Raw genomic sequence first — 15,102 nt, forward strand, 5'->3', positions numbered from 1 at the left:
GCTATCGATAAAAGTGTTAAACCAAATACAGGTTTAATTAATTGATACATTACTTAAACGAATGTGCTCATAAAATAGCTCTCCCAATACCGGTTGAGTTATTTCTCAAAATTGTACACACATACGTTTACGCATTTATACTGTATTGAGTATTTAAGTATGCCTATAGGAATTCCTTTACAGCATTCATCTACAGCTAGTGTAACGTAGGAGGGTCGTTTAAATGATATACGAGATGTGTGAGAAAAGTAATGAGAATGACTTTTTACTTACCAAAGTTTTTATTTTTTTCAAACAACAATATTATCCCCTTCAAAGAAGTTCCCTTGGGCAGCTATACACCGGCGGCGTCGTTTGTCCCACTCCTGGTAGCAGCGCTGGAAGGCTTTAACTGGTAGGGCTTTTAATTGGTCGGTTACAGTCTTTTGAATGTTCTCTAGAGTTCCAAAATGACGTCCTTTTAAGACATGTTTCAATTTCGGGTAAAAGGAAAAAGTCACAAGGACTCAAATCAGGTGAATAGGGGAGTTGAGGAACCGTAGAAATGCGTTTAGAGGTCAAAAATTCCCTGATGGAAATGGCCATGTGACACGGGGAATGATGAAGCATCCACTTGTCTGCAATGTCTGGTCTCACGCGAATCACTCTTTTCCTGAGCCTTTCAAGGTCACCTTTGTAAAACACTTGGTTGACAGTTTGTCCTGAAGGAACAAATTCTTAATGCACGATACCCCTACTGTCAAAAAAGCAAATCAGCATGGTTTTGATCTTTGAATTGCTCATTCGACATTTTTTCGGTCGAGGAGATGACGAAGTGTACCACTCCGCTTTGCCGCTCCAGGATTCATCACCTGTGATCAAACGACTGAAGAATTCTTGGTTATTGTCAATCCTCTCAAGAAGATCAACGCACACGTTTCTTCGATTGTCCTTCTGTTCCGTTGTGAGGTTTTTCGACATCAATTTCGCACAAACCTTTCTCATGTCCAAATCGTCTGTCAGAATTTGATGTACGGTAAAAGTGTTTAAATTTAACTGTTCACTCATCATTGTTAAACGACGGTTTGATCTCACAAGAACCCTCACACACTCAACGTTTTCGTCAGATTTTGAAGTTGAAGGTCTCCCTGAGCGAGGTTGATCTTCAACGTGTTCTCGGCCTTCCAAAAATGATTTGTGCCAGCGGAAAACTTGTGCTCTTGATAAGCAATGTTCCCCATAGGCCTGTTTCAACTTTTCAAAGGTCACACTCACGGATTCCCCAAGTTTAACATAAAACTTGATTGCACAACGTTGCTCTAAATTCCGATGCTCCATTTTCGTAACAAAAACAAAACTTCACTGATGGCGCTGTCAAAAATAATGTGTTGGGTGAACGGAGTTGAAACTCGTACTGAGCATGTAGAAGGGATGAACAAACCGGTCTAGCACAGATCGGTAGACACAGCGTTGCCAGATCGCTCGCAGTGTTACCAATCTCATTAATTTACTCACACACCTCGTACTTCCCTAACGGAAAAACTTTAGTTTTCAACGAGATGGTAGATAATGCGCACGAGTTCCATCAGTCTTTAAAATGACGCTTACAAGTAAAAACGTCCACTTTCAAATTCCATCTGAGCTAAAAGGGGTTCTTTGTAATTTTAAAGTAGTAATAATAAAAATGATATAGAAAACAATTTTTACGGTTTATACTCTGATTTATTGTAGTAATTGTATTATAAAAGTTGAATATTTTTTATTAAGTCGGCAAGATTTTATAAGGATAACAATTTTAAAATCCGCACCATTATTATAAATTGCTACATTTCTTAAAACGGTAAATATTCAACCGATTTATATAATATTTCAAACAGTTAATATTAATTTCATCAATTTACATGTTTACGCATCATTTATTTTGCACCTGTTTACCGGGAAGCCCTACCTGTTTACCGGGTGGGGCTTCCTGCATAGGAGCGCGGACTGGCCGAAATTCTCCTCTTTGTTGAAGTCCAGACTGGAGATTTTTTCTCGAGACCTTGACGGCCTGCCATTAGATGTCCTGGCAGAAAATTTCACTTCTGCGGTGGTGGCGGCGGCTGAAGCCGCCATTCCTAGAGGACTGGCCGGGAACGTATATATCTGGTTGGTGGTCTCAGAAACGTTGAGCCAAAGATCCTACTGTTAGTTCCTCTTACCGTCCACTAACGCTCTTGCCCATGATTAGCAAGGTTTTTGAGAAGGTGCTATATATGCGTATTAATGTTAAGATTGGCCACTGATCATTTGCTAATGGACCACCAGTATGGTTTCCGACCGGGCAAGAGCATTGAAGATACCATACTAAAGGTAATGGATATAGCTTCCTCTAGTTCATGTAAATATTAGGGATTTTTCTGGAAGTAACTGGGGCATTTAACAACTTATGCTGGCCCTCTGCCCTGTTTCAGATGCAAAAGCGGAAGAGTACACGAAATGAACTAGAAGTGCTCTCAAGTTATTTTAGCCATCGGACCGTTTCCCTGCGTGATGGTGGCTCGGAGGTTCGTAAGACCTTAACTAAGGGATGCCCTCAGGGCAGTGTTTTGAGTCCCCTTCTTTGGATCATAGAATTCTTTTTTGGATGCGTTTAAGGTTGCCATGTGGTTATTGTGTCATCGCTTATGTTGACGACGCGCTGCTACTGATTGAAGGGGATTCACGTACCGAGGTTACCTGCCATTAGATGTCCTGGCAGAAAATGTCACTTCTGCGGTGGTGGCGGCGGCTGAAGCCACCATTCCTAGACGACTGGCCAGGAACGTATATATCTGGTTGGTGGTCTCGGAATCTGACAGCAATGAAGCAGTCTGTGAACCGACTCAGAGGGCTGCGCAACGAGAGGGTGATCCCGATCGGCCCTAACTGCAGATTACCGCAGAGCGAGGGCTAAGTACTTTCATAGCATTAGGTCCTCCAAGCATAATTCCTGGCGCTCCTTCGTTCAGGAGCAAGGGAATCGAGATCCTTGCAGTGTTGTGTATAGAACCTTGGACATAAGCGCATAAACGCCGAGCTGCCCGTGCTTGTGAGACACTCTGACTGTGGAGTCTCTAACATAAGATGATTTTCAGCCCACAGAAAACCACAATGATGTTGCTTAAAGGCCAATTGGCTGCTTCCCGACGAATCCGGGTTCGGATGTCTGGTCTCTCCATTCGGTACCTTACGACTCAAAAATACCTGGATGTTATCCTTGATGAGAATATTCGGTTCAAGGAACATCTACAGTATGTAGCAAAAAAGGCCGCTGATGCCTTTTATGGAATCCGTAGGGCATTCATCCCGATTGGGGGGTTGAATTACCGTACCATGCCTATCCTACACAACGGTGTCACAAAGTTAATATGCTATACGCTGCGCCCGTCTGGGCTCACCGCATGGCTTTTAGGTATTGCGCGGACATTTTTCTGCGGGCCCAGCGACTCCTCTTGCTGGCTGTTATAGGCAGTTACAAAACAGTCTGGCGGGAGGCAGTCTGTGTTATAGCCGGAGTCAAACCAATAGATATCTTGGGTAATGAGCGTAAGGAACGCTACATTTCCAAGGTAAATAACCTATTGACGTCAGAACGAAAGCAGGGGATTGAAGACCAGGACCTTGCGTCTTGGCAGGTCAGGTGGGACGAATCCCCCACAGGTCGCTACATGCATATTTTTTACAATGTCTAATTTAGGTGCGATTAGATGGGTCTCCCCCAATCGGTATATCACACAGTTTCTCACCGGGCATGGTGCCTTTCGGGCGAGTTTGGTTAGGTTTCGTTTGGTGGATTCGAGTCAATACCCGGATTGCGAGACTGATGATCCACGTAGTGGACTACGTCCTCTACATCTGTCTCCGATACGAGGTCGAACGTTCACGAGCTGTTAGGGAACTTGAGAGAATACATTCCTTTCTGGATCTTCGTATCAACTGGGTGATACGCGAGGAATGGTCTGTAGTGGCTGGTTTTCTTCGCGCCCTTGCGATGTTTAGATATGCAGAGGGAATTTAATCGAGGTCCTCAATCGTGGTAGGATGCAGGTGGCTAGGGTTCCGGGTTAGGCATTGGATTGGTTGAAGGTAGGCGCATTGGCATCGTGCCATGGTTATATTGGTATTGTTTGTGATTCGATTAGCTGGTGGGGTTGGCTGCGCTGCCGGGATATGGTATCCGTGCGACCGGGGGTGTGGTGTGGCTTCCCTCCGTCGGTGGCGGTCCTGATCGTGACTTGGTAATGCCACGCGAGATATCATGATGGGAACGGGTGGGGGTGCAGGGTTTGTCCTCGGCTCCTGCGTGGACTGAGGTTGCGTTGCCCATGTTAGGTGACCTAAACTGGTCGACTTAATTGGGTATAGGTCTGAATTTCTATGTTGCATAAAACATAATTTTGATTGGTATGAATGTAGCGCTTATTAAACTTTAAACTCGTTCGTTTTCTGGGGCATTCACTGTCACGAACGGTGTTGTCAAATCTTTACTAGGCGCGGGGTTCGCGCTTCCGCGGTTTCGGTCAGTTAGTTTGTGGGAATCATGTTAGGTTGGATGTGAAGATGTCCCTTTGAGGCCTACGTGAAGGCGAAATTTGATTTGTATTTTACTGATGCAAATGTCCCCGAGGCATTTACATCTGGCATCCCGACCGAGGCCTGGCTGATGACTGTGAGATGTAATCAGTTAGAGGGTCTAAAGACAATCTCCGGTAAAGCCCTTCAGAGCTTGGAACAGAGGGAGTGGTGTGGCGACCGATAATGTCACAAGGTGGGTGTCTTCCCCCTACGGGGTTACGTGTCCTTACACACCTAACCATCAGGCCATATTAAAAGTAACCCTTTTTAAAAGTATTAAGTTTTGATCAAAAACGTCGGCATCGGAATGCTCATTAATCCTTTTTAGCCTATCGATAGATCTCGACATAGGCGATGAACTGTCTATAATTTTTTTTTATCAATCATTTATTTGAATTACAGAGCAGTAGCGTACCACTGAACTAATATGTCATTAGGATAGCGACAGACTTATTTCTCAGAATGCTAAAGAAACAAAAAATTACAATCTTTTTTGAAAGTATCAATTTGTTTATAAAAAAAATTCATGTATTGCAATTTTTTATTTATTCCAAATTTATAATCATTTTTAACAAAAATATTTATTTACTTTAAAAAGAAATGTTTTATTATCCATTTACTAACACTACTGATTACAATATTCTTGACGATTAAAAATTCAGCGAGAAGGATGGTGCTGCATGCTTGAAGAGATATCTGGTCAATTGAATTTAATTTTAAAAAAAAGGTTTGATGATTGGTTCGTTTATTAGGAAATTTATTTTTTTACTGACACCACAACAGAAAATCCAGTTCCACAAGATATACTTAAGATATTTTTGACTTAAGTTATTAAGTTCTCTTTATCGTTTAATGCAAAATTTCATTTTTCGTTAAATTTCAATTCTGCTGTGCACGGTATCATTTGACAGCGGTATCGTCTAGCTGTTTAGCTAACGATTCATCCAACATACAAGTCATCATATCTTTCGCAGCAGGTAAGAACAGCTCTTCACCGATTGTACGAGTTTTTCCATACTTTGCTATTCTTAATCTCACTAAGAAAGATGCCTTAACTGCTCTTTGAGTACTGCCTACGAAAGACGACATAATTTTCTTTGTGTATTTTATCTCTGATAATTTTTGAATAAAATAATTCTTAGGTTTGTTCTCTAACGTTGAATGTTTAGTATTAAGATGCCGTTTCAAAAATGAGGGTCTCACACGCTTTGGTTTGAAAGAATTTCAAAGCAGATTGCATATCGAGGTTGTGACTCGTCGTTTATATCCGCGATAGTAAATTCAATATTAATGTACTCAGGATGATATTTTTATAACTTTTAGTATTTTGCAGGAAAAGGATCTACTTACCGCAAATTCCCATTCTGAAGTACAGTTCCATAGTAGAGGGTTTTTAACTATCGATGGTTCTGTCTGCGTTGAGCAGCTGACGATGCTTTTAACTGACCATGAGTTTGTCTTTCGTTGCTTTATTAAGCCACTTGCCCATGAGATTTATATTTTGTCAACTACACTAAATTAATTCAAGAGTAATACGTAAGTAAGTATGTATACTTGTATAAGAAAAGAAATCCCTTTCAAGATACGTACACCAACACTAGCACTATCTAATTTTATCAAAATAAAAAATTAAACAATAACAATACTTTCAGATCAGATTATCGAAGTATGTAAAACACTGGAAGCAACTGTTATCACTCTGTCTTTGGAATAACCACGATCGACTCGCTTAACTGCAGGAGAAAATTATGACGATTCTTTTATAGCGGCCATTAAGAAACTTGTTCGTACATATGGAACGCGGTGCCATGCATGGGACATACCAAGTCCCTACTTATGCACTGTGGCATTTAAGAACACGTCGGTGATGAGTGTCCCTTCTTGCTTTAATAACTGGTATTCTTGTTGTTGCTATAAACAGATGATTTCCTCAAACTAAGAGGAAAGGTAATATATGATAAAATACTTTTGTATTATAATAATTATATCAAAAAACGTTTAAGAACCGCTGATCAACTATATGATGATTCACTGTATTAATAACAATAAGTAAATACTAATAATAATAATAGTAAATATATGTTGTACTAATAATATTGCATTATAAAAATTATGATACAAAATTTTTGTATTATTTGTATTACAATAGTTTTTTTTTTATTGATATGTCGCGTACCACTTTGAGAAGCTCTACATACCACCAGTAGTATATGTACCACAGTTTGGGCCGCTGGTCTTTACAGATCTAATTTAAAATTCTGTTATTTTCTATTATAGGCATATGGTAGTTTATAACACATTCTAAAAATATTCTTATCATCATGGCGTGAAGAGGTTTATTAATTAACGTTACGTCTTGAAGATACCTTCTCGATTCTAGCACAGTAATTTTATGTTATTATAATATTTCCTTTTTTATTATTCCATAACAGTAATAATAATGTCTGAATTTAACAAAATATCTTATTTACAGTAGGTCTGCAATTTTTCTTAAGATTGCACTTCTTATTTTCTACTGTATGAAAAGTAAATAGTGCGTTAAAAAGTAGATGTACTTTGGTTTTTCGGTTCCTAAGGTGTCAAAACGTCAAGATCCGGTGAAAACCGCAGGATCGATTACAATACTTCTAAGGAATTAATTCCCTTCTAGAAGTATAGCGATATCTAGACGGGAAAGTAAAACCCAATACACTTAAAAGAAAGACAGTTTTATTTCATTTTTATTAAAGGTTGTATAAGAAAATGTACCACGGAGGTAAAACTACATCAATTTTATTGGGTTTTTATAAAAATAGATTGTTATACATTTTACTGCTAAATTATTTCTAATATATAAATTATTCGTATAGTACATATGATTAACAATACATATTCTGTAAACATTAATTTGTCGCAGACAATTATAAATACTGTTATCAATCGCTGAATAACTTTTACGGTAGTGTGCACACACAATACCATATAATAAATTCATACACACTTGTTACGCGGAATGTACTAACGATTACCAGTCAGGAGGATTATGCGGGCGTTTCGAAAAAAGTGCATATGCTCAGACCGGATTCTTAGCGATTCAGCTGACCTGCAGATCTTTATACGCCTATTTTTAAGAAACTCATGTTTTCGAGTAGCTTTTACATAAATCATTATAAAGGAGCATTCCAATCGCCATTTTAGTAAAAAAATATTAACTTCCTCACATTTTTTAATGGAATTTTTATCGTAAAAATAAAGGGATATAGTATTATTATTTAAGAGATTATATAGTATTATATTATTATTAATTTTCAGATAAAAGATTCTAGCAAATACAATATCTGAAATCAGCGAAGGGGGTATGCTGCCGTCCTCCAATGTAGCCGGGAATTCCTGTTAAAGATGTTATTCTCCCCCTCGGAACTCACTTTCTTTCAACGAATGATCTTACAAAATTATATTAAGATCTGTTCTCGTTTATTTTTTAAAAACAAATCAACACCCAGAAGGATTTGGTAGAAATAAATATTACTTTTAAGTCAACAATAATGATAAAATTAATAATTTTTGGCAGCCACGTCTCATTTAAGGCATAATTATCCTGCCTATAGGTAAAAAAAGACCAGAAATAATCCAACAATAAGTTAAATGATATACCGAACTATTTCTTCCACCAAATTCATTCAATCTACTGCATCCCATTTAGTTATATAAATACTTCATAGTTTAATTCTTGCGAAATTTACAATTAATTCTATAGTTTGAGAAAATAATACAATTTAAATAACAACTCATTATAAATACGAGGTCTGTAAATAAAGTAATGAGAATAGTTTTTTTGGCAGCCAAAGTGGCAAAACTGTAAAGTTACTAGGTAAACGTATGTTTATATGAACAGTTGATTTATACTAGGTATTAATATTTTTAGTCTATTGTTGCCACGTGAGACGTAAACAAACTTCTCGTGAAACGAGTTTTTGTTGAGCGTTACATGATACTAATCAAGTTTTGTGTTAAACTCAGTGAGAATGCTACTGAAACTTTTTGAAAATTGAAAAGGGCATATGGAGGTGACGCTCTGTCACGAGCCCAAGTTTTTAGGGGGTTTAAAGCATTTTCAGATGGCCGGGAATTAGTTACAGATGATCCACGGTCTGGAAGACTGTTAACGTCAAAAAGTGACGACAATGTTGAGCGAATCAGAAACTTTTGGAGTTTTTGTATACAGGAGACTGTAAATAAATATGCATACTGAGAAATTCTTGAAATACTACGGAAAAGAGTTGTTCGCGCGAGACCAGCCATCGAAGAAAACTGGATGCTGCACCATGACAATGCACTTTGTCACGCTGCAATCTCAACTAATGAGTTTTTGGCAAAGAAAAACATTCCTGTAGATCCTCAACTTTATTCACCAGAGTTGAGCCCCTGCGACCTTTTCCTGTTCCCGACTTTACAAAAACACCCCAAAGGACACCATTTTGGAACGACAAAGAACATTAAAAAAAAAATGTAACCGACCATCTGAAGGATATTCCAGTTCCTGAGTTCCAACACTGCTATGAAGAGTGGGAAAACCATTTGAAGCATTGCGTGGCTTCTCAAGGGAACTATTTCGAAGATGACAGAGCTATGTATAATTAGTTGTAAATAAAACATTTTTCTAAACCAGTCTCATTACTTTATTTACAGACCTCGTAATTTTTATATAGCTTTTATTCTAAAATAACACAAACAAATTAAATACAGTAAAAAATTCAATCGTTCTCCAAAAAAAGAATTGTTAAACTAAGATGAATTATATCATATATGCTCTTAAACATCATCGCACATAAGCGAGTAAATATATAAATTAAGAAAAAAAAACATATTGAATTAAAACAGTACCGAGTGTAGTAACTCAAGATTAAATTAAGTCCTAAAAACTTCATCTAAGCCTAAAAATATTTATAAAAAGTGAAAACTAAATTCAATGCCACCAAAATCTAATATAATACCGTAAAAGTATCAACTACAACTATCGCCGAAAATAAATCCTTAATAAAGAAATATCAAGATAACCCAGTTTTATGAGAAAGTGTATGCAAGCTTTTACCCTTGTTAAAAAAAAAACAATTAAACGAGAAATCATTTCTCACAACATAGCTGGTACAGGCTGCTCGATATTCTTGAGAATAGCAGGGCTGCTTTCAGGAGTGAATTGTAAGGTGGGTCTACGATCATTCTGAAGGAATGGAAAATAATGTACATGATTTTTCTGTTTATTTCCACTTGCAGTATTTAAAAAACAAAGACTCTAAATCCTGCCTATATATATAGACAGGATGTAGAAGGTTACTTAATTCGATAAATGCCTCAGCCATCGGCTTTGAGTTAAAGTCCTCGATCATTAACAAAAGCCTCCAAATCGCATAAATCCAAGATGAAATAGCTTTAAAGATTTCTTCATTTCTACCACTGATCCAGAACGTTCAAGGGTGTTTTGAATTAAAAAAAAGAAGATTTTTTATATCGATCAAAACCTAAGATGCAGAAAAAAAACCAAGTACTCTGTAGAGGTTTTATCATCTTTCCTTAAAATCTATCAGTAAAATACAAATTCTATCATAAAGCTAAACGGCAATAAGTTATAATATAAAATTAATTCTGACATAAAGAGAAAGTAAGTTTTACATTTGTTCACTTAATATAAAACTGCTAAACAATATAAACTGTATTTATAGAGGACGATAAATTTAGTAACCAAAACTTAATTTTAAGAAAAATATTACAGCAGTTTAATGGCATTATTTCAACAGAGCACTTTATTTCAATAGTACCTGAAAATTCCGGACTAGAATGTACACTGGAACAGAAAATAAATAAAAAGAACAGTCCATTCTGAAAACGTCAAACCGGACTTTAGGCTGATGATTATCATTTACGTCGTTCAGAGATTGTAATTACACTTACAAATATCTTTCTTTTTCTGTTTAGCCTCCGGAACCACGTAAGGTATTAATTACTTCGGAGGATGATATGCATGGATGTAAATGAAGTGTAGTCTTGTACAGCCTCAGGTCGACCATTCCTGAGATGTGTGGTTAATTGAAACCCAACCACCAAAGAACACCGGTATCCAATTACAAATATCTGGATTAATTCAATTCAACGTTTCAGTTTCTAAGGGCTATAACTCCATAAATAAAAAAAAGAAATAAAATTTTCTAAAAAAAATCCTCATTTTTAGCCTAACAGTCACTTTTAAAAAATGTTCAACTTCTTATATTTTTATACATTAGTAAATTTTAACTTGCTGTGCTATGTATTTACTGTAATACTACACAAATAATAAAGAAAGGTATTTTAGCTAGACAGATTTTCAGAATATTGTTAAAATGCCTCTTTACCGTGCAAAAGGACATATTGCTATACAAAATAATAGTAAAAGGCAAACTGTACAAAATTTAATTATTTGCTATTTTTATTTATTGTAATTAATAAAATAATACTTCCAGGTGCAGTACATGAACTTTTAACCAGAATACCCGTTAAACAATAGATTACAAATCTGAGAAATAACATCAATCAATAACTTATCACACGTTTTATACGCCTTATGCCAGACATGAAAGAAACCATTCAGTTAACGAATGAAATTCAAAATAAAATTCAGTCGAATCCCCATATATCGAAAATCTCTACATGTCGAACTTTTTTCAGGAACCGTGAATTTTCATTAGAAAATCTAATATATGGAATATATTTCTGTAATATATCTATATTTCTGTATATCGAAAAAAAATGTTCGCATAAAAAAAATTACGTATACCTACTGCAGTCAAATAGTGCCCATACATTTCGTTCATAAACTAAATAAGAATAAAAACGTTTCACCGATTCTTACTACAATATTCAGAGAAGACCGGAAGGTTATTTACAAAAACACAATAAATACTTGCCGTGAGGCCACATGTTATTCTTAGATTCCGTTTTACGAATCCTTTTCCTATCTTGGAGCATATTTTTACTTTAAATTTAGTTTAGCTTTAGATTTCTTACAGTAAACACAGTCTCTAAATGAAAATCTTTAAGTACGAAAGAGAAGTTTAGCTTAATAAAAAACGTACCAAACGGGATGAAAAATAAAAACGTGGCAAAAAAGTATGAAACTGTTAACGGTATTAACAATTTTAAAAATCGTGATTCGATTATTCATTATTCAAACAACATTAATATGTCTAACCTAGTCGAACATTAGCTTTACTTTAAAATTCAGTTCTCCAACATACTTATCAACTTTTAAAATGCGCTTGTGCAGCACCTTTATAATTTTTTGTTTATTTTATTTTTCAGAATCTAATCGTATGAATCAGAATAACTCGGCAAATGCCAAGCTAATTTTTAAGCTATTTTTAATTTTTACGAATTCATAAAATTTTTCTCTTAAGTATGTTCTGTTTTGTTTTTAATAAAAAAAAAGTTGATTTTTTTTTTTGGTTTTTTTAGACTTTATTACATAAATTTTCTCAGAATTAAATTCTTTATCAGTTTTGATAATAAAATTTACGGATTTACTTGTCATTACAAATAAACTTGTTTGACGTACAAAGTTACTATACATCAAACTAAAAAACGAATTTTTCTGTTTTACGTTGGATATCAAGAAAACTACGTTAAATACAGTTCTGGGACCTGTTTTATTTCATTTTTCTAGTCAAAAAACAGAAGAAACCATCAAATTTATTCCTTACATAAAGCCTTAAAAATTGCAGTATGACCTCATTTTTCCGTTCCGTAATTCGATAACAAATAGTTTCCTTATGTTTGTATGAACGTTTTTCCTTATTTCAAGCTCTAAAATCAGTTTCCAAATTATTTTCCTTTCATCCTTAATTTCTCTCTCTCTATATATATATAATATATATATTTATTTATATATGGATGAAAGAAATAAAGAGTAAGAGAGAAGAGAAAAATGTTAAGATTTTCTGATGGCATTGTTCTTCTAGCAAAAATTAAAAATGAGTTTCAGGAAACATACTGAGCAGTATGTGTTCATTATTGAGTGAGAAATTCAGTTTAATTATACTAAATTTTAAAACAAAAGTAATAAAATATGACGGAAAGGATACTGATAAAGTATTGGGGATAATAATAAAATAGAAAATCTTGTTATTTTAGTTATAAATGTTATGGGGTTGGATGAACTAATCAAAAGCAGACTGCATGAGAAAGGGGAGGGGAGCTTATATCTAAAATATTAGGAGCTTATGTCCTAATATCAAATATAGATTGTAGAATTAGAAAGAAATTTCTGATAGTTGCAAGGGATGTAGATGTGAAAAAAAAAAACAACAAAAAATCAGAGATTTGGATCTTTTTGTTCTCATATGTCCCTCCAATTAACCAACCAAATTTGAAATGCTGCATTTGAATTATTCTTTTTTAATAAATGCTCTATTTAGGAGGTGAGTAACAAATTCAGCAATGTTGAAGTGCTGTTTAGAATATAACTGGTTTTCCAACCCACCTTAAATTTAAAAATTACTATTAACACAAAATTAAATATGACAAATATTAATAATTGATAAAATAAATGTTTATTAAAATTTTTATATACAGGAAATTAGTTGTATTTAGTTATTAAATTTTATTTTTAGTTCTTAAAAGTTGCATTTAAATTTTTAATATTGGGTATTCCACTAGGAAATTTTTACACATTTTTTAAACATTTACTTGAAAATCTCATAATAATTTGATAATTTCAATATTCAATTCAGACCACTGTGAAAAAAAAAATTTGGTTCAAAAAATCATCCGACAACAAGCAGTGTACTTTGGGAAAATAAAAAGTGAAGTGGCTGTCAGTGTCTGAATAAACAACAAAAAGCTCTGTTTTATAAAGCTGAATATACTGTAGCACATCAGTAAGCCTGGCACGCTCAAATGCAAGCGATAATGAGTCATATAAATGGTAAAATTATAGGGCTACATGTTAAATTCTGTTCACCACAGGTTGCATAGTAAGTTTTATTCTTTCAGCAAAACCAATTCTTGACTAATGTACATATGAGGCCAATTCTTTTACCAACGATACATTATACGCACCACAGCCATAACAAAGACTGGGAAGGTAATGCAACTAACAGACTTTATTAACCTCTTCTGTTTCAAAAAAAGGAATTCAGGTTTAATCTCAATATTCATTGATCAGTTAGGTAAGGTTCATTCAATGAACATGGAATTCGCTTTGCTGGGTAATAAATCTCATTTCAAATTTATTTTATTTTCATTACTACTAATTGACAACAAATAAGTTAATTTCTCATAATAAGCATATACAAAAGTTTTTTTAAAAATTAATTTGCATATGATGTTTTTTTATTTTAATTTGGGTTGTACATTTATGTGAATCAATTATTTTTGACTTTTTGATATTTCTTTCCCTCTCTAATTCATAAATTTAACTCAAACTACTTCAATTAAAAGCAAAATAACTTGGCAGAACATTATGTGAAAACTGCTTTGAAAATAGATTTGAATTTGGTGAATTTTTCATTCCCACAAGTCAGAGCCATTTTGGTGTTACATTTTGAATAAAAGAAATATGCAAACTGTTCAAGTCTGCTTTTGTATTATTTAAAAAGGTAAACAAAGATCGTTTCAGCTGTTGTTTTATTAGTACAAAATCACATTCAATCAAAACTGTTTATAATCATTGAAAATAAAAGAGTAATATCAGATGGCCTGGTAAATGATAGGTTCAAATTTATTTAATTAATGAAAATATTCTTATAAATACTAAGGAATTTGATTCCATATCCAACTGATATTTATTCAGAAAATACGATTCAAACAACCAATAAAATCAGCAAACTTAAAATACTTTTTTAATATAAAAAAAAATTTGAAAGAAAGTAAAATCCTTTAATGTAATAAAGCAGTTTGTATCCAAATAAAATTAAGCTGATGTAAATTCTCTGTTCCCAAAAATAAACGAGTTTCTCTTAAGAATTTTTTTTAAATATACAAAAATATAAATAGTACAAAAATTTCTCAACATTGGTAGAATTCAGATAATGAGGCGTTACTTAAGAGCTATTTAAAAATTGTACGAATAAAACATTTCTTACCCAAATTGGAAGCATTGTTTTATTGAAACAGAATAATTCTTCTGAGTATTCCACACTTTTATTTATAGTTGGATCGAAAATGTGATTTTCTAACACTCCGTGTTCTTCAGCATATCTTCCAGTAGCTATAGAAAAATGATTAGGATATGTTTTAGTAGGGAAAATATTAATCATATACTTCGCCCTTGTACCTTCTTCTTTTAACCTCGTTAACGTAGGAGTAATGTTTCTGTCAAAATATTTATAATAAAACGCATCAAAAGAAACAATAATTGTCACCCCGTGTTTAGAAACAGCACTAACAAGATGTAACAAGCAAGCAATTAAAAATATTAAAACGGTAAAATAACGCGCTTTCATTATGTATCTCACGGTAATAGACAACAAACAACGCGCTACTCACCGCTTAACCTGCAACTGACTGTCCTAGGTTGCG

The 15,102-nt window shown here is 34.5% G+C and overlaps 1 protein-coding gene across 1 annotated transcript in view; it reads right to left on the reverse strand.

The window, feature by feature from the left end:
• The window catches only part of LOC142322032 (ectonucleotide pyrophosphatase/phosphodiesterase family member 5-like), a 117,683-nt gene extending 102,581 nt beyond the window's left edge, over positions 1–15,102 (reverse strand). Inside the window, exon 1 of the mRNA XM_075360633.1 lies at positions 14,667–15,102. Coding sequence (XP_075216748.1) covers positions 14,667–15,026 — 360 coding nt within the window. The 5' untranslated portion in view covers positions 15,027–15,102. The remainder of the gene's footprint in view (positions 1–14,666) is intronic.

Source organism: Lycorma delicatula, chromosome 3 (assembly GCF_047948215.1).
Source record: "Lycorma delicatula isolate Av1 chromosome 3, ASM4794821v1, whole genome shotgun sequence".
NCBI classification, from domain to species: Eukaryota; Metazoa; Arthropoda; class Insecta; order Hemiptera; family Fulgoridae; genus Lycorma; species Lycorma delicatula.